Source organism: Pseudophryne corroboree, chromosome 4, assembly GCF_028390025.1.
Source record: "Pseudophryne corroboree isolate aPseCor3 chromosome 4, aPseCor3.hap2, whole genome shotgun sequence".
Lineage (NCBI taxonomy): Eukaryota > Metazoa > Chordata > Amphibia > Anura > Myobatrachidae > Pseudophryne > Pseudophryne corroboree.
In genome coordinates, this window is record NC_086447.1 from 543,114,284 (window position 1) to 543,139,582 (window position 25,299).

General features: G+C 43.4%; 1 protein-coding gene across 12 annotated transcripts in view; it reads left to right on the plus strand.

Annotated features, from left to right (window-relative positions):
* The window catches only part of PTPRK (protein tyrosine phosphatase receptor type K), a 689,055-nt gene that overhangs the window by 515,381 nt on the left and 148,375 nt on the right, over positions 1-25,299 (plus strand). For all 12 annotated transcript variants that reach the window (XM_063917349.1, XM_063917350.1, XM_063917338.1 and 9 more), the window contains exon 13: positions 1,100-1,136. In XM_063917349.1, the coding sequence (XP_063773419.1) occupies positions 1,100-1,136 (37 nt within the window). The remainder of the gene's footprint in view (positions 1-1,099; positions 1,137-25,299) is intronic.

The following is a 25,299-nucleotide window of genomic DNA, read 5'->3' on the forward strand; positions in this document are numbered from 1 at the left end:
CCTTGTTATAGAGTCACCATGCCAGGTGTCTGGGGATTAGGTGAAATTGCTTGGATATGCAGCAAGATTGATAGCTGGGGATATGTACCTAACCAAAAGAAAATTGAAGATTTTTTTTATTTATTTTCCAACTGTGGCTGGTTGGGGGTTTGATAGTATGATATCTGTGAAATTATTACTTTGTGACATTATTCTTGTTGACCTTTTGTTAATAGAGGTCAAGCTGCTGATGCAAATGGTTTTGCAACTATGTTCAGGTAGTTCTGATAGCCAGGGATTGTTTATTTGGCTACAGTCTTTGAAATGCCAGTTTATAAAATAAACTAATACTTTTTTTTATGGTACTTGTGTACTTTACGGACTCATTACCTTATTATATAGACATTTTGGTAGCCAAAATCTGGAAATATCTTCTAAAATTACTTCACAGGGATCACGGTTGTTTAGGCTAGTCCTCCACATTATTTTATTTGGTGTTTTCTTCATAAAGTGACCGGGAACCCTAATTAGTGCACCGTATCCCCTCGCATGGCTCGCTTTGCTCTCCATGCTTTGGGCAAGGTGCATCGCTCCGCTACCGCTGCGCTCTGCACAGGTTACTATTCCCAATCGGAGTCCACGTGGATCGTAAAGTATGAAAAAGTTCAAAAATTGAAAAAAATTTAAAAAAAATAATGTCTCTTCAATGAGTCCACAAATGAGTACACAAGTACCTTTTTTATTTATCCATTAGTATTGATCTGTTTGCGGTGCTATGTAGAGTAATACAATATATGGCTGTTAAAATGGTCCTAAATGCGATTTCACTCCCTGCTACACCCTCTTTGGGTAGAACGTGAAACCGCTCTATATTGCTCCACATTTATTCCTCTATTCATGAAGCAGTGGAGAAGTTGACCATAGCAACCTATCCGCATTGAAGTAACATTTATTATTTGCATACTATACACTTGTGCGGAGAAGCTGATTGGTTGCCATTGACAACTTCGCCACTCTTTTCACTGCTTCATGAATAGACCCCTGTATATTTAAACATGTTTTTCTGTAGACTAAAATCTAAAAATAAATAAATGCTCACTGTTTTTTGTTTTTCCATTAGGAAACTAAAACACAGTGTGTGCGAATTGCGACTAAAGGTAAGAGTGCCTGTTTTTTTAGAGGGTGTATATAGCCTTTCACAATAAATGTCTTTTGTATTTAACTTACCAGTAGCAATCTTCGTTTGTCATCTCTTTTCATCTCCAAGCATAAAGAGTGTGTGTATCAGTTACGTGCTTGTTTTCGTTCATCCAGCCCTTATTGTGGGAAAGAGGCAGAATTTAGGAGAAATTTATACATTTATCTCTGAAATGTGTGTTCTGCTCTCCTGTTCCTGTGAACAGCTGGAGAATTAGTAAAAAAAAAAAAATATCTGAAAACCTGGCAACATTCGTTAGAAAGAAAACATCTTGCTTGTATAGAACTGCCTGAGTTGTGGCATGAGAAATATGTTTTCTATCTCTACATTCTGTTGGGGTTTTTTTTAAGCAGTAGTGTGTAGTTTAGGTTCAACCACGTCAGTATACTGATCTACTACAAAAATAACTTCTACAGCTATTCCTTGTGTTTTTGTTTTGTTTTCTGGCTTTTCATTACATCTGTTTAGTAATTCATGACATATATCAATACCGGTGTCTATTTCATCTGTAAAATCAAATCCCTTATTCTTCTTTGAACGGAAATATAATAACCCATGTATTGGCTATTAAGCGAATTAATCTGAAGAGTACAATCTAGGAACCACTTAGCCAACACAAAAACATAACTAGTGTGAAAATACATTTAGAAATGTGCGTAAAGCATTCCACATTATACTGTACCAATCTATAGTATTCAAAGTATTCTAAATTGTATGGCAAGTAGTAATTGAGTGTGATTCTGGCATGCAATGGCAGTTGGAGGTGGCTTGGCTTAGGTCAGAAATATGTGCTATCTCCTGCAACTTTAAAAAAATATAAAAACAAAAATCAAACCTGGTAGTGCTGAGGAATGAGGGATATTTCAATAAGGATGGGGTGGTTTACAGCTTTTACTGAAGGCCACCTCAGGTTGGGTCCTAGACCCGGTGAGTTTATATGTCGTTGCTGCCTCTGTTTCTGCTTTGGTGGTCCCCACTGACTCCTTGGTAGCAGCAGCTGTTTCCATACATGGAGAACAAGTGTTTTGGCTCTGTATCCAGCAGTAGGCATGATGGTAATGAAAAGAGGTTAGTGTTATGATCCACTCAATGTTCAGCAGTGCACCTATAATAGCTGCACCCAGAAGCAGACTCTTACCGGGATACTGGGTTGACAGTGGTGACCTATTTCAGCAATGAGGATGGAACAGGCTCTGGCTTGGGGCCATAGTCTTTGCTATCTTATGTGCAGGTGCCTGATTAGAGAAGACCTCACTGGAAATATGGTACCACCTGATCCCTTGTAACTGGGAGAAGTTGCACACCTTGGAACTGATTCAGGTCCCGACTTAGTGGCACACAGGGCATTGCGCATGCGCCAGACCTGTACTGCGCATGTGCATTACGGGTCCTGTGTCATCGTATGTCGTGAGGCTGCAGGTGTCATTTGATTGACAGTTTTTCAACCATTTGGGGGCAGGGAGGGGGTGCCAGTGGCCTCAGCTTCCCAAAGTGGTGGCGTATATCGCCTTTGTTTCATGAGAGTGGCGAGGCCACGGTCTCCGTCTTCCGAAAGCGATTTCATGGCTTCAGCGATGTAACTCCGGCAGGTGTGTGTAACCTTATGGCTCAACCAGTCATTGGCATCAAGGGGTGATCAGATGCAGCATCCTCAGATGCAGCAGAGGGTTACACATGCGTGCAGGAGGCATTGACTTACACCAAACTCCTCCTGCTGCATTACCATATGTTAGCATTGCTGCTTCCAACCACATCTTAATCACCCCTTTATTTGTTTGAATGTTTGTGCCGAATAGTATGTCAGTGCTTTATAAATAAAGGTGAATAATCCTGCTATTTATGAAGCAGTGAAAACTGTGGAGAAGAACCAATCCGCATTGAAGTAACATTTATAATTTGCATACTATAAAATCATACAGAGCTGCTGATTGGTTGCCATGGGCAACTTCTCCACTGGCTCACTTCTCCACTCTTCTCACTGCTTAGTACATGTCCCCCTTAGTCAGCTTTTCCTCAGTGCGTTTTGCCCTTGTTAGTGTAACAATCTGGACTTCATCAGGTGTGATTAGCCTGTAACCCATGCTGCATATTTATACTCACTGCTTCATGAATAGACCCCTTAATACCTTATTATGCAGGTATAGCAATATCTCAAAATCCTAAACTCCAGTATTTGTGAATATGGTCAGAACTGATGTACTACGGGTTAAAACATTTTTGCAAGTGTATCATTTGTGACCGGTGGTATGTTGCCAATTAGTTTTCTCATACGTCCTAGAGGATGCTGGGGACTCCAAAAGGACCATGGGTATAGACGGATCCGCAGGAGCTTGGGCACACTATAAAGACTTAAACTGGGTGTGAACTGGCTCCTCCCTCTATGCCCCTCCTCCAGACCTCAGTTGGACTTTTTGCCCGGGAGTGATGGGTCACACACTAGGGGAGCTCTACTGAGTTTCTCTGAAAGACTTTATGTTAGGTTTTTTATTTTCAGGGAGACCTGCTGGCTACAGGCTCCCTGCATCGTGGGACTGAGGGGAGAGAAGTCAGACCTACTTCTTCTGAGTTAAGGGCTCTGCTTCTCGGCTACTGGACACCATTAGCTCCAGAGGGTTCTATCACTTGGTGCGCCTAGCTGCTTGTTCCCGGCCCCGCGCCGTCACCCCCCTCACAGAAGCCAGAAGAAAGAAGCCGGGTGAGTATTAGAAGAACCGAAGACTTCAGTGACGGCAGAAGACTTCAGTAACGGAGGTAACCGCAGCGGTAGCGCTGCGCTCCATGCTCCCACACACTGGTAGGGTTAGGGCGCTGGGGGGGAGCGCCCTGGGCAGCATATATAATATGTAGATCGCTGGCGGGGGGACATACTTCGGTGCCCGAACACCGGGTATGTTCACCCCGCCAGTGTGCCGCGAAAGGGAGGGAGCAGCAGCGGTAGCGCTGCGCTCCCTGCTCCCACATACACACCTTCGGCCTGCAGGGACATACTTCGGTGCCCGCCCCGCCAGTGCGCCGCGAACGGGAGGGAGTAGCAGCGGTAGCGCTGCGCTCCCTGCTCCCGCACGCCATCGGCCTTCAGGGTGCAGGGCGTTTGGGGGGGGGGGGAGCGCCCTGGGCAGCATTTAGTGATTGATCCCGGGCGGGGGAACATACCCGGACACCGGGTGTCTTCGCCCCCCACCAGGGTACCGCAGCGTGCGCGCGGCGCTCCGTGGCTCCCACACACCAACGGCTTCCGTGGGTGCGGGGCGCAGGGGGGGCGCCCTGGGCTGCATTTTAGACAAACAGGGGATTACTCCCTATATATATATGTTCCCCAGCTCAGTTAGGTGTATATATATATATATATATATATATATTTAATTGAGCGGGCTTAAGCACGCCGGGAAGGGGCGGAGCTTAGCCCTCATAGAGGCGTCGGCGCCATTTTTTTCAGATCCCCGCCAGGACATGCTGGATATTAAGATGGAAGGGGGGCACAGTGTTTTTAAAGCTATATGGGTGTCATATAGCTTTATGGTTGATAATGGACGCATAATCACTCTTATATTACATAAATTCAATGTTTCCCTGTTTGTACCCACTGTTGGTTAGTCGACATATGTCGGAAAGGGGTGAGGGCTTTGTCACAAGCTGCTGTGGGGATAACTGTCGCCTTCGCTGGCGCATGGTGGTACTTGATTCGGGAAATGAAGTACAGGTACAGGTTGAGTATCCCTTATCCAAAATGCTTGGGACCAGAGGTATTTTGGATATCGGATTTTTCCGTCTTTTGGAATAATTGCATACCATAATGAGATATCATGGTGATGGGACCTAAATCTAAGCACAGAATGCATTTATGTTACATATATACCTAATACACACAGCCTGAAGGTAATTTTAGCCAATATTTTTTATAACTTTGTGCATTAAACAAAGTGTGTCTACATTCACACAATTCATTTATGTTTCATATACACCTTATATACACAGCCTGAAGGTCATTTAATACAGTATTTTTAATAACTTTGTGTATTAAACAAAGTTTGTGTACATTGAGCCATCAAAAAACAAAGGTTTCACTATCTCACTCTCACTCAAAAAAGTCCGTATTTCGGAATATTCCGTATTTCGGAATATATGGATATGGGATACTCAACCTGTATTAGCAAATTGGTGTTTGTGTGCTTAAAACAGAAAACACGATAGGGGAGATACAGTTGTTTGGGGATGCCCTGTCGGCATCAACGGTATTTCCTGGTTAAAAAAATTATCAGGCTGTGGTTGCCTTGTACCTGTGTGTTTGTGTGTGTGTATATATATATATATATATATATATATATATATATATATATATATATATATATTTATTGGTATATGTGGGGGGAGTGTTATCAAAATTGTATTGGTTTCCTTCCCTCAGACCCCTCGGGTTCTGGGATTATTTTTTGCCCGCTTACTATTCCTTGCTGTCGACATTTACTAAGTTTCTGTCGACCATAACGTTCCTGGTAGATCCACATTGGGGGCATGTCCGTACATGGTCATACACATTCACAACACATTACTGTCACTAGGGACCTGACAGGTCTGGACAATCCACTTGCGTATAGGTTATATCTATATGTGTATATATGTAGATATAGGTTTATATATGCATGGTTAGGATATATGTGTTTTATTGTGTATTACATGATGTATATCTGTGAATGCTGAGATAATGGTATTCTTATCATGTGCTGGTCGCTCTGTTGATTAAGCTCTAGGTTGGCCGTGACGAGTTGGTTTCGATCCTCTCAAGGAGTCCGAATATTATTCTCTTCACAACGCGGAGAGAAAATTATGACAGTCAACTCCTGGTCGACGCAGAGCCCGGTCGCAAAGGATCATACACAGGCAGCTAAGTGAAATTTTATTTCTATACTTTGACCTTGTTTACGCTCTATGCACTTGAGGGGAGTGTTGTATTAGGGTAGGCATCCGATAGAATTACCCCACTCAGTGTGGGTAGGCTTGTCTATGTGTATTCTACCTTATAAAATTACAGCAGGCTGCCACGTGACAGCAGGAGGTGTGACTGGAAAAATGCGGAGGATGTCTCCGGCAGATGCTGGAGGGAGGTATACAGCTATTTGGTGTGGCCTCTGTTCAGTCAATCTCAGCGGATTCCGCTGGTAAGTCTAACTTCGTGAGTTAGCCTCTGTCACAACGGTTGGTGACGCATTCTTTTGGGGGGATGCAGTCGTTTTAACCGGTTCGATACCGTTCTTTTTTCCTTTTCTGTGCAGACAGTGGAAGGTGAAAAGGTAAGAGTTCTGCAGCCTGGTTAGGTTCGCAGTAGTGGATGTCTTTTTCTGTTTCCTCCACATCCACCACTTGTCGCTGAGTCTTATCGGGCTGGTCCCCACTCTGGTGGGCACTCGTCTACTATGTTTCAGTTGGTCCAGGAATAGACTAGGACCTGTGGGTTATTTATAGAATCCAAAGGGGAACATTCTGAGTTACGGTTGTTTCCCCTTACTGTTTTTCTAATAGTTCTTGCCGTTCCACTCTGGAAGGGAAGATAGTACGCGACGCCATACAGAGGTGCGTCAGGATCAGGACATTGTCCGATGGTCCCTGTATAAAGGTGCAAATCATTGGTTTTCTCTGACTGTTCTTCGACACAGGGATTGGCTGTTGTTTCCAACGACACTGATGTTGGAGGTGGGTTTCAGAGTAGATAATGACCGGTTAAAGTTTGGTGTTTTTCCATGTAAAAAGAGGTCTGAAGATCCAGAGTTAGAACGGTTTTACTGGGACATTTCATCAAGGTGTTCCGTTACTTAACCGGTTGGATGCGGCCAGAGAGGCCTTTGTTGGTGAGAGGCTCTAATGACAGAGTGGTTTTCAAGAGGCCAGTTGGAAATGTGGCCGGGTCTCACCTGCACATACACCTGAATATAATCCTAATGGCCAGGACATCGCTCCTGTGGTGTCTGCTCGGTTCTCTCCTTCTAGAGGAATGAAGGTTCGGGTTCCGGGTGTAGATCCTGGTGTCCGTGCATACAGATCTCCGAGACGGAGGAGCGGTACTTGCAAGGGACGTGTTTCCAGGGGATAATGTCGAGTTGGAAAGCTTGTCTGCTATAAACTTTCTTGGATTTAGAGTTAGTTTCCACAAACGTATTCTTCGTGTTCTGCCCGGGTTAGTTCTGCTAGATGACTGGTCAGCAGTGGCATAAGTAAACCGCTATGGCGGAACAAGGAGCAAAGTGGCAATGGCAGAAGATGCACAGTTTTGCTGTTGGGTGGAGAGTCTGGTAAACGCTATATTAGCAGTCTTCGTTCCGGGGGTGAACGACGGAGAAATAGATTTCCTCTGCTGATGCGATCTCCATCCGGGAGAAATTCAGTCGTCATCGAGAAGTTTTCACAGACGGGATAAGTCTTTCAGGATTGTCGCAATGGGATATGTTGGCGTCTCGCCTCAATGAGAGGTCTCAGGGATATTGTTCCAGGTCATGGGACGCTCAAGCTATAACAGTGGACAACCTCGTGACACCGTGGGTGTTTTTTTTTAGTCGGTCTAGTTGGCCTCTCCGCTTTCATTTTTTGTTTGAAGGTGATAAACGTGGGATGAACTAAGGTTCAGGCGATCCTCTTGGATCCGGTCTCGCCAAGGAGGGTTGCTATCCAGTTTTCATGAGTTACTCATTGAAGATTCTTGCCCTCTTTCTCTACGTGAGGATCTGTTACAACAAGATCAGGGCGTGTTTCAAGGCTTACCGCGGCTGCGTCTGACGTCGTGGCGGTTGAATGCCATATCCTAAGCCGAAAGGGTGTTCCCAGTGAAGTAATTTCCTCAATTCTTCAGGCTAAGAGAGAAGTAACGGCTAACTTTACCACTGTAGTGGGCGTAACTATGTGTTTTGGTGTGTATCCAGGAAGGCTCCTATGGAAGTCTTTCAGCTAGGTCGTTCTTATCCATACTTTACATACCGGTGTGGATGCAAGTTTAAAGTTGGGAGTCTGGCCTAATAATTTCTTTACAAACATTTTCTCTCTTGGAAAATGGTCATGCTCTTGGCTTTGACATCCGCAAGGCGGGTGTCGGAAGTGGTGGTTTTGTCTCACAAGAACCTTGTTTGATCTTTCATGTGGATAGAGAGGAATTGAGAACTCGGTTAGTAGTTCTGCCGAGAGTGGTTTCTGGGTTTCGCAGAATTGGGCCTATTTTGATGCCGATGGTTACTTAGGCATTAGCTGATTCAAATTCTCTCGATGTAGCCAGGGACTTGAATATTTAGGTCGCCAATTTGGCTCAGATTGGAGAAACAGGGGCTCTGTTTGTTTGATATGTTCCAAGTATGGTTTGGGTGACTGTGTTATGCAGTCGATTACACGTTGGATCTGTGATGCTATTTTGCAGGTTCGTTCTACGGCTGGATTGCCGTCGCCGAAGTCGGTGAAGGCCCATTTTACTGGGAAGATGGGCTCTTCCTGGGCGGATGCCCGAGGAGTCTCGGCGGTTCAATTTTGCCGAGGGGATACTTGGTCGGGTTCACACGCTTTTGCTATGCTCTACAAGTTGGAAACCCTGGTTGAGGGGGACCTTTTGTTTGCTCAATCGGTGCTGCAGAGTCGTTCGCACTCTCCCGCCCGTTCTGGAGCTTTGGTATTGACCCCATGGTCCTTTTGGAGTCCCCAGCATCCTCTAGGACGTATGAGAAAATAGTATTTTGGTACCTACCGGTAAATCCTTTTCTCTTAGTCCGTAGAGGATGCTGGGCGACCGTCCCAGTTCGTACTGTGTCTGCAGTCATTGGTTTGGTTGCACTCTAGTGGTGTTTCTTCTCTGTCAGACTGTTGCTGATGCTGTTCAGGCCATGGCATGAGGTGTCTTAGTATTGGTTGTGTTGACACACTGGTTGTGTTAAATATTCTCTCAGCATGTGGCTGTGTATTTTTTCATGCCGTAGGCTGGTTTTCTATTGAATGCCACGTTCTGCGGGGTATGCTCGTGGTGTGAGCTGGTATGACACTCACCGTGTTTATAAATTATTTTTTCGAAATGTCCATCTCTCCTGGGCACTGTTTCTAACTGAGGTCTGGAGGAGGGGCATAGAGGGAGGAGCCAGTTCACACCCATTTTAAGTCTTTATAGTGTGCCCAAGCTCCTGCGGATCCGTCTATACCCATGGTCCTTTTGGAGTCCCCAGCATCCTCTACGGACTAAGAGAAAAGGATTTACCGGTAGGTACCAAAATCCTATTTTTTATTGTTGCTTTCTTACTGTATGTAAGTATGTATGGGCTTTTACTTTTGATTACATGCAGTTACGATATATAGTCAGTTGTAGGTTTATGGGCATATTGTAAGATTTGGATGTGCCCTCTAAGGGAACCCCAATTACAGAATATAAAGACAACTGAAGCCATTGTCAAAGCATTGATAGCTTCTAATATGGTGCACATTTCATGACTACTACAGGTTGTCTACCACTAGGGATTCCAACCATCCAACCTGGACATTTGTGAGCTCCAAAAATACCTAAGATTATAAAATTAAGTGCTGGGTATTACAAAATTCAAAGCACACTGTGGATTGGCCTGGGGGACAGTGAGATGAGACTTACCTACTCTGTTCTGGTTGCTTTATACAATATTCTGAGTCTCTCCTAGCTGCTGGTAGAATAGATAGTGTCCCATGATGCATTTGCTCTCAGTCACTGATAGGCTGGGAGCGCGTGGTGACATCATTACTGTGTGGCACACTCCCAGCCAATCAGTGACTGAGAGCATCATTGAAGGACTTCAGCTCTTCTACTGCAGCTGAGCCTGGGAGAGGCCCAAACAACATGGCCGCCAACAACAGAAGCCCTTTCTGAGCACCTGTAAGTGAAAGGTGTGGAGGGAGAGGGATGCCAGTGTGGGGACGAGGGAGAAAAAAAAATGGATACAGTAGGGACTAGGGAATATATCCGTTTGCACATGGGGGGAAAGGATAGCATGGAGGACATGAAAGTAGAGATGGATGGCAGACGGGACTGGAGAGGGGAGATGGATAGCAGACGGGACAGGAGAGGGGAGATGGATGGCAGACAGGACAGAAGGGGAGAGATGGGTGGCAGAAGGGACAGGAGGGTAGAGATGGATGGTAGAGAGGACAGGAGGGGGAGATGGAGACAGGGAAGACGGGTGGAGCAGTAAATAAAAATAACTGTAAAAAAAATCTAATCTTTTTTTTCCACTTAACCCCAGTCCCCAAATTAATAATGGGATCCTGAGATTGGAGCCCAGAAATACAGAATTCCCATGATTACTAATTGATTTTGGGTTTGAAATCCCTTTCTGCTACCATCAATGTGTTTTGCAGTCTCATCAGTGTGAAAGTCTAGGTGCTTCACTAGTAGCATTTGCAAGTTTATCTGCATTGTGGTTTCAGAGAATGGATCCTCTTTCCTATTTAGTGGTTGTATATGTCCTACTTTACTGAGCAGGTAGGCAAGCTAAGTGGACTGTATGTACAGACCTCCATGGGTTAATAAATTTGATTTCCATTGATAATTTTTGTGTGATTTTGTTGTCAGCACATTCAGCTATGTAAAGAACAAAGTATTTAATACGAATATTTCATTCATTCAGATCTAGGATGTGTTATTTTAGTGTTCCCTTTATTTTTTTGAGCAGTGTATATTAACACTGTAAGTGCCAGTTGTAACCTAAAAACAAATTAGCTTGCTTACTTCTCATACATTTTACTCATAACCTAGCTTGGCTTTGATTTTTTTCCCCCATTTTGTTTTACTTTTCTATATAAATAACTTTTTTTGTGACGTTGTACTATTATATGTCAGATATGTTATTTTACTGCAATCTGTTATTTCCCCCCCGTTTACAGTCTTTAGACACCTACATTGAAGCCTTTAGATAAATGCTTTTCTATTTAAAGACCTCTGCACAGTCTGGTGACAAGTGGCTTAATGTGGCGTTAACTATCTATTATCATTCATCCAGGTTAATGGAGGTTACTGAATCATTAGTGCTCCTGTTCAATCATAGGGGTTTTCATCCTTCTCCTAAGCTGTATTTTCCACATCTGTTAGCTTGTTTCCTTCTGCGTTTTATAACATGCATGCAGCGAAGTTATGGCTGAGCCGCCTTTATGACACAGAAGCTGTGGGGGAAAATAACTGTCACTATAAAAAGTCAGGCTTTGATCTTTGTCCCGCAATCCCTTGGTTTATGCCCTGTTTATCCTGTCATATGCAATTCAGATCAGCATTTAATGTGTCACAACATGTTTAGTTTAGCACTTCCTTTGCATACCCATCTTTCTTGCAAGTATTGATCAGTGACTGTTGTATCGCAGGGCTTTGCATTCTGAAAAGGGGGATCTAGAGAAATATTTATTCAGTATAGTATTGGTACACTAATCATGGCCTGCGCGCAAGATTTTGAAGTAGACAAAGTAGACCTTTATAGTCTAGTGTACATTCTTTTCTTACATGCTTATGTTGGTAGATGAGCCTTTTAGGATTGCTTTCTACTTAAAAAACAAACATTTTTTGCTTAATTAACTTGCTTAACAGACTTCTCTTCTTTACAGCTAACTATAGATATGGTAGACACTGGATAGATGCTGTGCTTAGCAAGTGTTTACCTAGGAGGCCAGGGAAAGGTACGAGCCAAAAAGAGATCACTATGTGAAAATTAGGTTTGTTATACTACTATGCTCAGTTGGATATAAAACAACAAAATAAAGAAGCAGAGAGGGGTCTATACACTAAGCCTTGGAGAGAGATAAAGTACCGACCAATCAGCTCCTGTTATTTTTCAAGCACAGCCTGTAACATACAGTAGCAGTTATGAGCTCATTGGCTTGTATCTCCATCCTCTTTATCTCTTTCTAGGACTTAGTATATAGACCAGTGGCATATCTACAATGGGGTCAGTATGAAATGCCGGCGGACGGGATCCTGACTGTCATGATCCCAACAACGGTATCCCTTACGCCGTAATGCCACTGCGCTCGCCACAGGTTCTGTTCTCCCTCTATGGGTATCATGGACACCCACAGAGGGAGAATAGACTGTGGCGCCGGTTTTCTGGCGGTGGCATTTCACCGCTAGTCAGGATTCCGGTGTCGGCATTGTGACTGCTGGGATCCAGACTAGCGGTATTTTAACCGCTTCCATCTACGGTGAGTATGGGTCCAGGGGGATTTTCCACTACTCCATTTTCCCAGAGACCCACGCACAGCGCTTTGGTCTACTACTGCTCAGAATCTGCTTGCTAAAGAGGAGGGAGCCCAGACGAAGACACGGGATCTCTCCTCTATCAATGCATCCCTGACATAGAACCCTCCCAATATGACCCTCTCCAGGAGGGACAGAATGTTCTACTCCTGTACTACACTCAATTTATGATTGCCATCACCTGTGTTGAACACCTTTCTTATCCATTAACCTGTTCATAAGAGGTGTTACAATCATAAATTAAGAGAGAAGTCAAGAAGCAGAAAATTGTGTGACGACTCGAGAGGGTCATGTTGGGAGGTATGCAGGGTATATACGTATTTGACCTTTGGAAATCCAAATAAAATCTGTATTGCAGCACCAGACCATGTATAGGCACATTCATCTTTAGGCATATACTTTTACTTCCAAGAACTCTATATTTCTTCTGAAAGGAGATGTAAATTGAATAGAGTCCTCTAGATGATCTCTAACCCTTCTGGTAGCTGATGTCGTTCATCATTAATCAAGAAACGGCCGGGGTCAAGAACTCTTTTCACCATTTAATAGTTCCTTTATCATTAAGATGATTTTTCATGAGATTGAATTAATTCATCTTTGTCATGTTGGCATCAGAATAATGAATAGTTGATATTTAATCACTCTATTTGACATTAATAGTGCATAGTTATCACCTTCACTTGGGATAAAAATACCAACCATCCTCTCATTATAGACTCCAACCTGGTGACATTTGTGCGCAGTGCATTTTAAAACAATGATCATAGAAATTTGTTAGAAGGCCCATTAAGGAACACTTGTAGTTAGTTAGAAATGGTTCCTTCTGAGATAAAACTTAGGAGTCTGATAACTTTAGTGTAGCAGTGGGTTAGTTCTGTGTCTCATATATCACAAGGATATGGAACGGGTTAGTTCTGTGTCGTGTATATCGCAAGGATATGGAACTCATTTTAGGAACAATTTAATAATTCAGCTTGGAGTCTGTAGAAATTCTCCCTCAATAGCAGACCAATGCTGCTAACAAGGCGATACAGCAGTATGTGTACAGTATGTACTGTCTGCATTGTGATTTGACCCCGAAGGGATCTTCCAGAGCCTCTCTGACTTCACAGGTCCTGCTAGATAGGGTTCTGGTATGAATGGTCGACAATGTTAAGGTCGACTACTATTGGTCGATATTGACATGGTCAACATGGACTAATGGTCGTCCCATGAAAATGGTTGATTCATGAAAAGGTCGACATGGATTTTTTAACTGTTTTTGGTGTAATTTTTTCCGTAACATGACCAGGAACTAGTGTACAGTGTCCCCTTGCATAGCGAGCTGCGGGCAAGGAGTCTCACTCTGCTACTGCTGCACTCGGCGCAGGTTACTATTCCCAGTTGTAGTCCACGTGGATGGTAAACTATGAAAAATTGAAAAATCTAATAAAAAACAAAACAAAAAACACCATGTCAACCTTTTCATATGTCGACCAATAGTGGTCGACCTAATCACTGTTGACCTTAACATTGTCGACCATCCAAACGGATACCGCTAGATAGAGGAAGGATAACGCCGTTCTCGCATTGTGTTACCTGGTGGTGGAAAGCTGCAGTAACCAATAAAAATAGAGGGACCGCATGAGCAATCTGTTACTTACCTGTGGTAGCGCTCTTGTTAAATAGAAGGAAGGGATTGTCAAGGTTTCACACCCAGACCCTTTAGTACAGAAAATACACTATATAATAATAATAATAGTAATAATTATTATTATTTTACAGTTGCTGTATAGCTTTTTATCATTTTGTTTTGATGTTTAAATGGATAGTCTGAAGAATTAAAATATTTAATTTTATTTATTTACTAACAAAATTTCTGTGAATCCATGTTTGGTGTACATTTTGCTACTGCATAATAGTTATTACAAAGGAATACTTCCCACTACATAATGTGCTCTGTATGTAAAATATAATATAAAAAACAATCCTGTACCTTTTATTCAGATCTGATAATGAGAGCTGTACCCTTTGCTGCACTGCCAGTGCCATTATGGCACCTCCTACAGAGAGAGTGTTCCTAACAGTTGCCTTTGGTAGGTGCTATTAACTACAGTATATCACCACTAAAACAAGATCCGCTCTCTCCTACAGTATATATGATGTTTATCATGGTTTAAAACAGCACGTTAACTCCGTCACTGTTATGCAATCCTGCAGGGTCGTGACTAGGTGTGTGCGGAGTATGCCACTGCACATAGCGCTGCAAAATAGAGGGCGCTGTTGGAAGCACTTGTCAATTACTAGCTACCCCCCTTTTTTGAAGCCCAGCATCTCCTGAGTGCCCCCGTCTCCTTCCTCCACCCCTTTTATCCCAAATACTAATACAACATTCATGAACTTAACTTGGGAGCTATTTGTTATTCAGTCACACTGTCTTTTATTACGTTTCAAGATGCTGACATACCCAGGATTCGTACCCGCTGCATGTAGCATTGCAGTCAGACACACTATTCATTGAGCTATATGTCCTTACATAGAAAGCTAGAGAGTTCTAATGTTTTAAAATTTTCAAGTACTTAAGTTATCAATGAGCTGGATGTAACTGTCAATATTTTAAAAAGACGTTAGCAGCTCTTCCAACACACCCATGAGGTGGCTGCCTAATGTCGGGTATCGCCAGTAGCCCTAATCCCCAGATTTCCTTTCTGTTTAATTATATTGGGTTATATTTTTTCTGTGCAGGGTAAACACTACCTTTTTGCATATAACCCACAAATGTTAAGACCGCTTTATTTTTACACTGCAATTTAGGTTTCAGTTTGAACACACCCTACCCAAATCTACCTCTGTTTGAACATATTACATCTGTCTCACCTGCAATGCAACAAGGTTTAGCCCAGTTGCTTGCTTTTTTTTCTTCACTTACAAACATGATTCGGGCCCTTTGTGTGGTCCCACAAAGGGCCTGCACAAAAAATGACGGCTGTAATCTTGCCAGTTCTGATGCGTGTGTCACCTCAAAGAAGGGAGAAAGCAGTGAATGTAATATTGTACTGTATCTTATGTAAATGTAAATTTACAGATTTATTTAAAGAAAAATGTATCAATTATGTCCTTATTTATTGTTCAGAAAACAAACTATGGGCCAGATGTATTTACCTGGAGAAGGGATAAAGAAGTGATAAACCAGTGATATACGCGAGGTGATAATGCACCAGCCAGTGATTACAGATTTTAAAGATGACAGTCAGGAGCTGACCAGCTGGTGCGTTATTACCTTTCACTTGTCACTGCTTTATCACTTCTTTATTCCTTCTCCAGGCTTATCATATCAGCTCCTGTGTTTGAAATTGGATCTTACATACGTGTATATATATATATATATATATATATATATATATATATACATACATATATACAGGTTGAGTATCCCTTATCCAAAATGCTTGGGACCAGAGGTATTTTGGATATCGGATTTTTCCGTATTTTGGAATAATTGCATACCATAATGAGATATCATGGTGATGGGACCTAAATCTAAGCACAGAATGCATTTATGTTACATATACACCTTATACACACAGCCTGAAGGTAATTTTAGCCAATATTTTTTATAACTTTGTGCATTAAACAAAGTGTGTCTACATTCACACAATTCATTTATGTTTCATATACAGCTTATACACACAGCCTGAAGGTCATTTAATACAATATTTTTAATAAATTTGTGTATTAAACAAAGTTTGTGTACATTGAGCCATCAAAAAACAAAGGTTTCACTATCTCAGTCTCACTCAAAAAATTCCGTATTTCGGAATATTCCGTATTTCGGAATATTTGGATATGGGATACTCAACCTGTAATTTATTTATTTAAATATTGATCTTACAACAAAGAGGAACAAGCTCGCCACTATAACTTTTGATGTTTAGATTGGGACCTCTGCTTTTGTTTGGTGTCCTTCAGATAAGATGGGACAAAATGTTAAGTGCATGTTATGTTGTGCAGTTTACAGGACAAACGCTATTTATCTGTAGCCAATGTGTCAGGCAAGGTCATGAAAGCTATAGTGGCAGGATGATACAGCCATTTCCATTCCAACTTCAATGTCAGACATGCTGATGGTACAGTACTCTACATCCTCTCCTTCTGCAGCAGTGCGTCTGGCGTCTGCTGTAGGTGGGAATACTGGGCAAAATGGGGCCTGTGGATGTTCTCCAGCCTCAGGAGTGCTGCCCCTTAGTGCAGGTGACCAATTTTTACTGGCACTGGGCTCATTTATTTCTCTTTCTGATGATGGGCCAGCTCTTTCTCTTCCAGATGGGCCAGCTGTTCCTATTCTTGATGATCCACCATTGTGTTTTCTGTGGCATCCCGACCTCAGCCATGCTTCACTGATGTTATAATTTTTTCCTCCATTTCCAAGCAGCTGGGCTAAGTCCCGTCGACTCATTGTAGCTGTTGACAATGGCTATTAAAAAAATAAAATAAACACAGACATGATTGTGCGCTGTGATCCGGTCACTGGTGAATCGCTGGCAGCAAATACTAGTGAGCAAACGTGATCTCTCTTGGGAGGCTTATTCTCATGCGTCAGCAACAGCTTCAACTCAAGAAATGCCTGTGATATTGCTGTGCACTGGGGTTTTGTGGCATGCGGGCGGCAGTTGGTGAAGGCCGTGCTTCACATTAGCATCATCTTCCCACTGATATTAAACAGTGCTACATGTGGGAAATTAGTGAGACATCAGTAGGGAATGACATATCAGTGCTGAGGAATCATTATACCAAGAACGGGGTGATTTGGGGCATCTACGGAAATTCTCAGTTCTACTGCTGCTGGACCCAGTGGGAGGTATTCAATTGTTTGAAATAAAAAGGAAAAAACAGACACCCAATCGACTTTTCAAACAATTGAATTCCACCCAGTGAGTTCAACTGTTACTGCTGCTGCCATCCCTACTCCTCCATTAGCTATCTCTGTGGCCTCTGTCATGACAGCTGCCAACATTATAACATAAAAGGAGATTGACTCATCACGAAATCTCTTAAACCACAAGGCCTACAGTCTTGAAACCTGACAAGTGGCTTCTCCTCAGGTCCCAGGTGCTTGCTAAGAACCGGTTTTACGAATGCCAATGCCCATCCACAGAAATTGGCAATAATGGATCTGTGTATGTATGTCTATCACTCCGGAATGCCTGAACCAATTTACACCACAGTTGGTACACATATGACTTACCCACACAGTGTTTGATCCCAGATTGTAACACACCCCTAGCAGCCTAGGGGTGTGGCAGTAGCACAGACTATATCAGAACATGCATGATATGTCAGTGATGACGGGGCTTCATGTGGCAGTGACATGATGTGAGTAGGGGAATGGAGGTAGCAGGAAGCCACACGCTGAGAGTCATATAGTGGAAGTAGCACGGTCCCCCAGCAGCACAGAGTATACCAGGAGATACATAATGTGCTGTGCTATGTAAGAAACTGTAAATAAATAATTTCACAGGGGCACTGACATGATGCGAGGAGGGGAATGGATGTAGCAGGAAGCCACAGACTGAGAGCTGTATAGTGGGAAGAGCAGGGTCCCTTGGAGGACCAAATAGGGGTCCGGCCACTACACAAAGTGGGTCAGGGAAGCAAGATATGCCTATATACTAGATCTCCAACCAACGTAAATTAACGAACAACTAACATTCTAATTTACCATCCTCATCCCGTAGCGAAGCACGGGTATTCAGCTTATATATATATATATATATATATATATATATATATATATATGCTGAATACCCGTGCTTCGCTACGGGATGAGGATGATAAATTAGAATGTTAGTTTTATATATATATATATATATATATATATATATATATATATATATATATATATATATGGAAATAGCAAAAGAAGGAGAATGCGCTCATAGTGCAAATCAATTTAATTCGTAAACCACATATATACACAGGATAGGTCAAATGAATAGCAGTGGACTCGTACCCTGCTATCAGGGTACGAGTCCACTGCTATTCATTTGACCTATCCTGTGTATATATGTGGTTTATGAATTAAATTGATTTGCACTATGAGCGCATTCTCCTTCTTTTGCTATTTCCAGATACTTTGCTCTTGAGAGTCAGAGCTATATGAAGAGAACTGCTGCGTTGTGAATATACTCCGGTGCTACAGCCCAGTGTTGTGCTTATACCTGTGGACGGAGACTAACTAATCACCAGCGCACCTGTACACATCTCTTTTCTGTGGACATATATATATATATATATATATATATATATATATATAGCGGGGGGGGGGGTTCTCCTGACAAAGGGCAGAGGACCCGAAACGTTGAGCTAATAAAGCTAACTTTCTACACTGTGAGTCAGCCTCCAAGTGCCGCCATTCTTTTGTACTGTATTGGATCATTATCCCGGAGGGCACCTGAGCACTTTATCTACATTTGGAACCTAGGCTAGTGCCGGACTTTGCCTCACTATATATATATGTGTGTGTGTGTGTGTGTGTGTGTGTGTGTGTGTGTGTGTGTGTGTGTGTGTGTGTGTGTGTGTGTGTGTGTGTGTGTGTAAATATTTTATATATAAATATATATATATATATATATATATATATATATATATATATATAAAAATAAAATACTATGAATGTGAGAAATGCACTGACTATCGGTGGAAGGAAAACAAGCACTCAGACAATTACAAACAGTAATCGTATAGTAAAAAGATCTGCAGATAAAGGGGAAGCAGTAGTGGTACAGTATTGGACAGACTATGACTAACAAATTCAGCTGCAGTTAAAGGACACTGATACGTATGAGAAACTCTCCTGCAGTCCATCGCATGAAGTAAAAAGCTAAAGGGGTTCCACAATCAAAAAACAGTGATGGCAAGCTGGATGGATGGAAGTACAGCAACTTATCTAATGGTGGCAAAACCAATATGCCCAATCATATATACAACACTGAAAAATCGTTAAACCCAAAATTAACTGCCTGGGTCAACACTGCAACCATTAGCAGTTTATGTGGATCATTTCCTTCAACCTCTGGTCCAATAAAAACTTCCAGCTATATCAAAGATACAGGTGACTTTCTATCAAAACTAGATACAGTCACAATAACGGATGAAACGACTCTGTTATGTTGGTGGGTTTCCTCCCATGAGCTGCTTGTTTCAGGTCTTTCCACAACATATCACATAGGTTCAGGGCGTGCTGCAGCTTCCCGTCCCTTGGTACACTGCACCCCTCCTGCCTTCCCCTTTTATGTAACCTGAACAGCTGCAGTGTTTGGGCCGGAGGAAGCTGATGGAAGCTACTGCTCTGGAGCAATGTAATACCTATTTTAGACCCAATGAGGCGGGTTGCACCTATGAGCTTACCTTGTGCAACCCTCCTCAGGCCCCTCGCTGCCGCTGTTTCCAACCTGGCATATTGCCAGGTTGGTGATGTCATCAGTGACACGACGGGGGCAGCATTTGGAGATCACATGATCTTCAAGCGCCGCTTGTCCACACAGAGTGAACATGAAATGGGTCGCATCGTCCCGGCTTCCCGTTTACATAGCACAGGTAGCTAGGTTGAACCTGTGTTCAACCCTGCAAGCTACCTAAATTGGAATACCAGGTCACTTGACCCGGATTATTCCAACTGGGCCCTTTTACACCGCACAGCAACATATGATACGGACGCTCATGTGCAGTAACCCATGTTAGAAGCTGGCGATGTAAAAGGGGTATGAGTATAATCTAGCGCACACATGCAGCCTCCCTCGGCATATTGTGTAATAGGGGCTGGAGTAATGAGTAAAAGGGGGTTCTGCCTGGAGTAATGAGTAAAAGGGTGCTCTGCCTGGAGTAATGTATAAGTGGTACTACTGTGTGGCGTAATTTGAATAATGAGGACTACTGTGAGGTGTAATATGAATTGGTATTATTTTGTGACTACGCTCCTTCCCATAAAGCCATGCCCCTACATTTTTTACGTGCACCTTCGGCGTGCACTGTCCCTATTTTAGTTATGGGGGACCACCAATTCTCTTTCTTGGCACAGGGCACCAAAATGGCTCTGCAATCCTGTATCAATTGCCTTTTCAATAGATTATATCAATGTAATCTGAAAAACTACCTTGTGTGTGCTACAAAACTAAAATATTGCAAATGAATTGGTACATGTAGGGTATTTAATTCAATTAGAAAGTGTGATTGCATTATAAGATAACTGCGCATATCGAACAGAGCAATAATAGTTTGTTGGGGTTGGATCTGTGGACATGCCAATAACAAATTGATCTGCTCATGTACAAGTAATTACTAAATGGTGGTTTCTCTTTCCAGAAACTAAATGACAGATACCTCATGTGACCTATACATCATGTGACTATTTTTTGCTTGGTTTAAGTCCAGGCATTGCAATCAGAATTAATTCACTTGGAAATAGTTCTTTTTTTTTACTGAGGACATTGGTGGTGGTGGGGTTTTTTTTTGTCCCAAAATAGATTGATTATACTATAGTTAATGTGATTGTGTCTGATGTACAGTATGCATGACATAATCCTGCCTCTCGCTGCTGCTGGTGCAGACCTACATACATCTTGCATGTTTTTTCTAATTTGCATATGCAAGCAATTGTGTTGATTTAGCTAACCCATTTTACAGATGAAAAATGTGACACAAAGGCGTTCCACCTCCGAATCATCCCCAAAGTGTTATATTTTTATTGGTATAGATAACTATGATGCCACAAGAAGTTGCTGAACACAATTTCTATTGCTTACAAAGTTTAGTGAAATCTTGTGCACATTACTGTGGATATAAAAAGTCACCCCAGAGTTCTGAGACCTGTATGACTTGGGGTTATATTTACTAAAGTATGGGTTTTTAGAAGTGGACAGGTTGCCCATAGTAACCAATCAGACTCTACGTATTTATCTAGCACCTTGTAGAAGATAATAGCTAGAATCTGGTTGCTATGTGCAACATCTTCAATTCAAAAACCTGCACTTTAGTAAATATACCCCCAGGCTTACAGACGTGTACATCTAGATGGTAACTCAACTACATGGTCACTGCTAATATCTATATCATTTATAAAGGGTGTCCATTATCCCAAATAGTATCTTTACCTTATATGCAGGGAATTCCTCAGTAACTTATAAAACTTAGACTAGTCATTAGCTTTTGCTCTACAGCAGTGGTTCCCATCCGCGATCCTCAGGTACCCCCAACAGTTCATATTTTCCAGGTCTCCTCACAGGATTGCAAGTGAAATAATTAGATCCACCTGTGGGTCTTTTATAATGTGTCAGTGAGTAATGAATACACCTGTTCTACTGCTTGGTGACCTGGAAAACATGAACTGTTGGGGGGTACTTGAAGACCGAGGTTGGGAACCACTGTGTTTCTCAAACTCTGTTCTCAGGGCCCCAGCAGTGCATGTTTTCCTGATGGTCTAGCTGGTGCACAGGTGTAGTCATTACTAATGACACACTATGAATATCTGGTGCATTCATTCCTAACTAGCATATTGTAAAGATCCACAAGAGGTCTAGAAGCCATGAACTATTGGGCAATGGCATAAATAGAGGCTTGAAGCCCCCTGGCAACGCACAAAGTGGGCCTCCTATTTGATTTCCATAAACCCTTAGGTCTACATGTGCAGCTGCAGCTGTGTTGGTTCCAATGGAGCCAAACAGGGAACCGGCAGGAGAGGAGTTGTACATAATGCCGGTCAGAGACACTCCCTGGGGACAGACGCACCAACAGGCAGCTGCCAGGGGCTATCTACAGGGACACCAACCCACAGACAGACCCAACAATGACAGAGCTTCCCGAGGTAAGCGACAGATGACGCGGTATCAGGTGGGCCCAGCAGTGTTGGTGTCATAGGTTTATCTATAGTAGGTGCAAGGTGGGCAGTGCTCATGGGCTCCTGGGTGTGGGGTGCCACCACACCGCACACCCTGCACCCATATAATTATACTTGCCCCTCTGGAGCCAGAAGCGGCGGCTGGCGCTGGAGACATTAATCACTGTGGAAAAGGACACCATTGCCATTTCTCTTACGTCCTAGAGGATGCTAGGGACTCCATAAGGACCATGGGGTATAGACGGGCTCCGCAGGAGATAGGGCACCTAAAAAGAACTTTGACTATGGGTGTGCACTGGCTCCTCCCTCTATGCCCCTCCTCCAGACCTCAGTTAGATTCTGTGCCCAGAGGAGAAAGGGTACAATGCAGAGAGCTCTCCAGAGTTTTCTGTTTTGAAGAATTTGTTAGGTTTTTTATTTTCAGGGAGTCCTGTTGGCAACAGGGTCCCTGCATCGTGGGACTGAGGAGAGAGAAGCAGAGCTGGCTTGTCAAGTTGGGCACTGTTTCTAAGGCTACTGGACACCATTAGCTCCAGATGGAGTCGGAACACAGGTCTCACCTGGGGTTCGTCCCGGAGCCGCGCCGCCGTCCTCCTCACAGATGCCGAAGATAGAAGCCAGGTGAGTATGAGAAGGCAAAGAAGACATCAGGCGGCAGAAGACATCAGATCTTCATGAGGTAAGCCATTGCTCCCAGTACACACACACAAGCAGGTACTGAAGGGCGCAGGGGGGGGGCGCCCTGGGCAGCAAGTTTCCTCATTTTTTGGCAATATAAAGCAGGATTAGGCTGTGGGACAGTAAATACTAAAATCCCCCGCCATTTTTTATATAGAATTACTGGGACCGAAGCCCGCCGTCGGGTGGGCGGGGCTTGATCCTCAGCACTAACCAGCGCCATTTTCTCCACAGAAACTGCATGAGATACGCTGGCTCCCTGATCTCTCCCCTGCTGAACTTGACAGGCTGGAAAAGAGAGGATGGGGGCACTTTGGCGATGCAGTGAGTGGGAATTGAGGTAATATATATAAAAAGCGCTATCTGGTCATATATATTCCAGTGTTTTTAAGCGCTGGGTGTGTGCTGGCATACTCTCTGTCTCTCCTAAGGGCCTGGTTGGGGTTTTGTCCCCTTATAGGTTAATCCCTGTGTGTGTGGGGTGTCGGTACATGTGTCGACATGTCTGAGGCGGAAGGCTTCTCCAAGGAGGAGGTGGAGCAAATGAGTGGTGTGTCCCCGTCGGTTGTGCCGACTTAGGATTGGATGGACATGTGGCATATGCTGAATGCAAGTGTGGCATCTTTACATAAAAGGCTTGATAAGGCTGAATTAGGGGGGACATCAGGGGGTCAATCCTCGGATTGGACCGACTCACAGGGCCCGTCGGGGTGTCAAAAGCGTCCTTTAACACAAGACACTACTACCGACACGGATTCTGATTCCAGTGTCGACTATGACGAAGTAAAATTGCACCCTATGGTGACGAAAACCATTCAGTGTATGATTGTGGCAATAAGGGATGTGTTGCATATTGAAGATGAACCCTCGTCCCTGGCACAAGGGTACACATGTTTAAGGAAAAGAAACAGATTATTAATTTTCCCACATCTCATGAATTAAATGATTTCTTTGGAAAAGCTTGGGAGACTCCGGAAAAGAGACCACAGATCCCCAAAAGAATTTATATGGCATACCCCTTCCCTAAACAGGACAGGGAGATTTGAGAATCACCCCCCACTGTGGACAAGGCCCTGACGCGCTTGTCCAAGAAAGTGGCGCTACCGTCTCCTGACACAGCGGCCCTTAAGGACCCTGCAGATCGCAGGCAAGAAACTACCTTAAAGTGTATTTATTCTCATACGGGTGCTGTGCTAAGACCGACAATTGCGTCGGCATGGGTGTGTAGCGCAATTGCAGCTTGGACAGATGAGCTGACAGATCACTTTGATAATATGGATAAGGATACTATATTCTTAACTCTAGCCCATATAAAAGACGCAGTCTTATGTATGAGGGATGCTCAAAGGGACATTGGATTGCTAGCTTCTAGGGCCAATGCCATGTCTATCTCGGCGAGAAGATCCTTAAGGACTCCTCAATGGACGGGTGATGCGGATTCCAAAAAACATATGGAAGTATTACCCTATAAGGGAGATGTATTGTTTGGGGATGGGCTGACGGACCTGGTTTCCACAGCTACAGCAGGTAAATCAAATTTTTTACCATATATTCCCCAACAGCAAAAGAAAGTACCACCCTATCAGATGCAGTCCTTTCGGTCGCACAAGTCCAGAAGAGGTCGGGGATCCTCTTTCCTTGCCAGAGGTAAGGGCAGAGGCAAAAGAGCACCTGCTTCGGCAGGTGCCCAGGAACAAAAGTCCTTCCCGGCTGCTCCAAAACCCACAGCATGACGCTGGGGCTCCCTTGAGGGAGTCCGCACCGGTGGGGGCACGTCTTCGACTTTTCAGTCAGGCCTGGGTCAGATCAGACCTGAATCCCTGGGTGTTGGAAATAGTTTCCCAGGGTTACAAACTGGAATTCCAGGAGGTGCCCCCGCGCCGATTATTCAAATCGGCCCTACCAGCTTCCACATCGGAAAGGGATGTAGTGTTAGCTGCAATTCAAACGCTGTGTATACAGCAAGTGATAATCAAGGTTCCCCTGCACCAGCAGGGAAGAGGTTACTACTCAACCCTATTTGTGGTCCTGAAACCGGACGGTTCGGTCAGACCTATTTTGAATCTGAAATCCCTAAACCTGTACATAAAAAGATTCAAATTCAAAATGGAATCACTCAGAGCGATAATAGCCAACATGGAGGAGGGGGAGTTTATGGTGTCTCTGGACATAAAGGATGCGTACCTTCATGTCCCCATATATGCCCCTCATCAGGAATACCTGAGATTCGCTGTACAGGATTGTCATTACCAATTTCAGACGTTGCCGTTTGGACTTTCCACGGCCCTGAGGATTTTCACCAAGATAATGGCGGAAATGATGGTGGTCCTGCGCAGGCATGGAGTCACAATT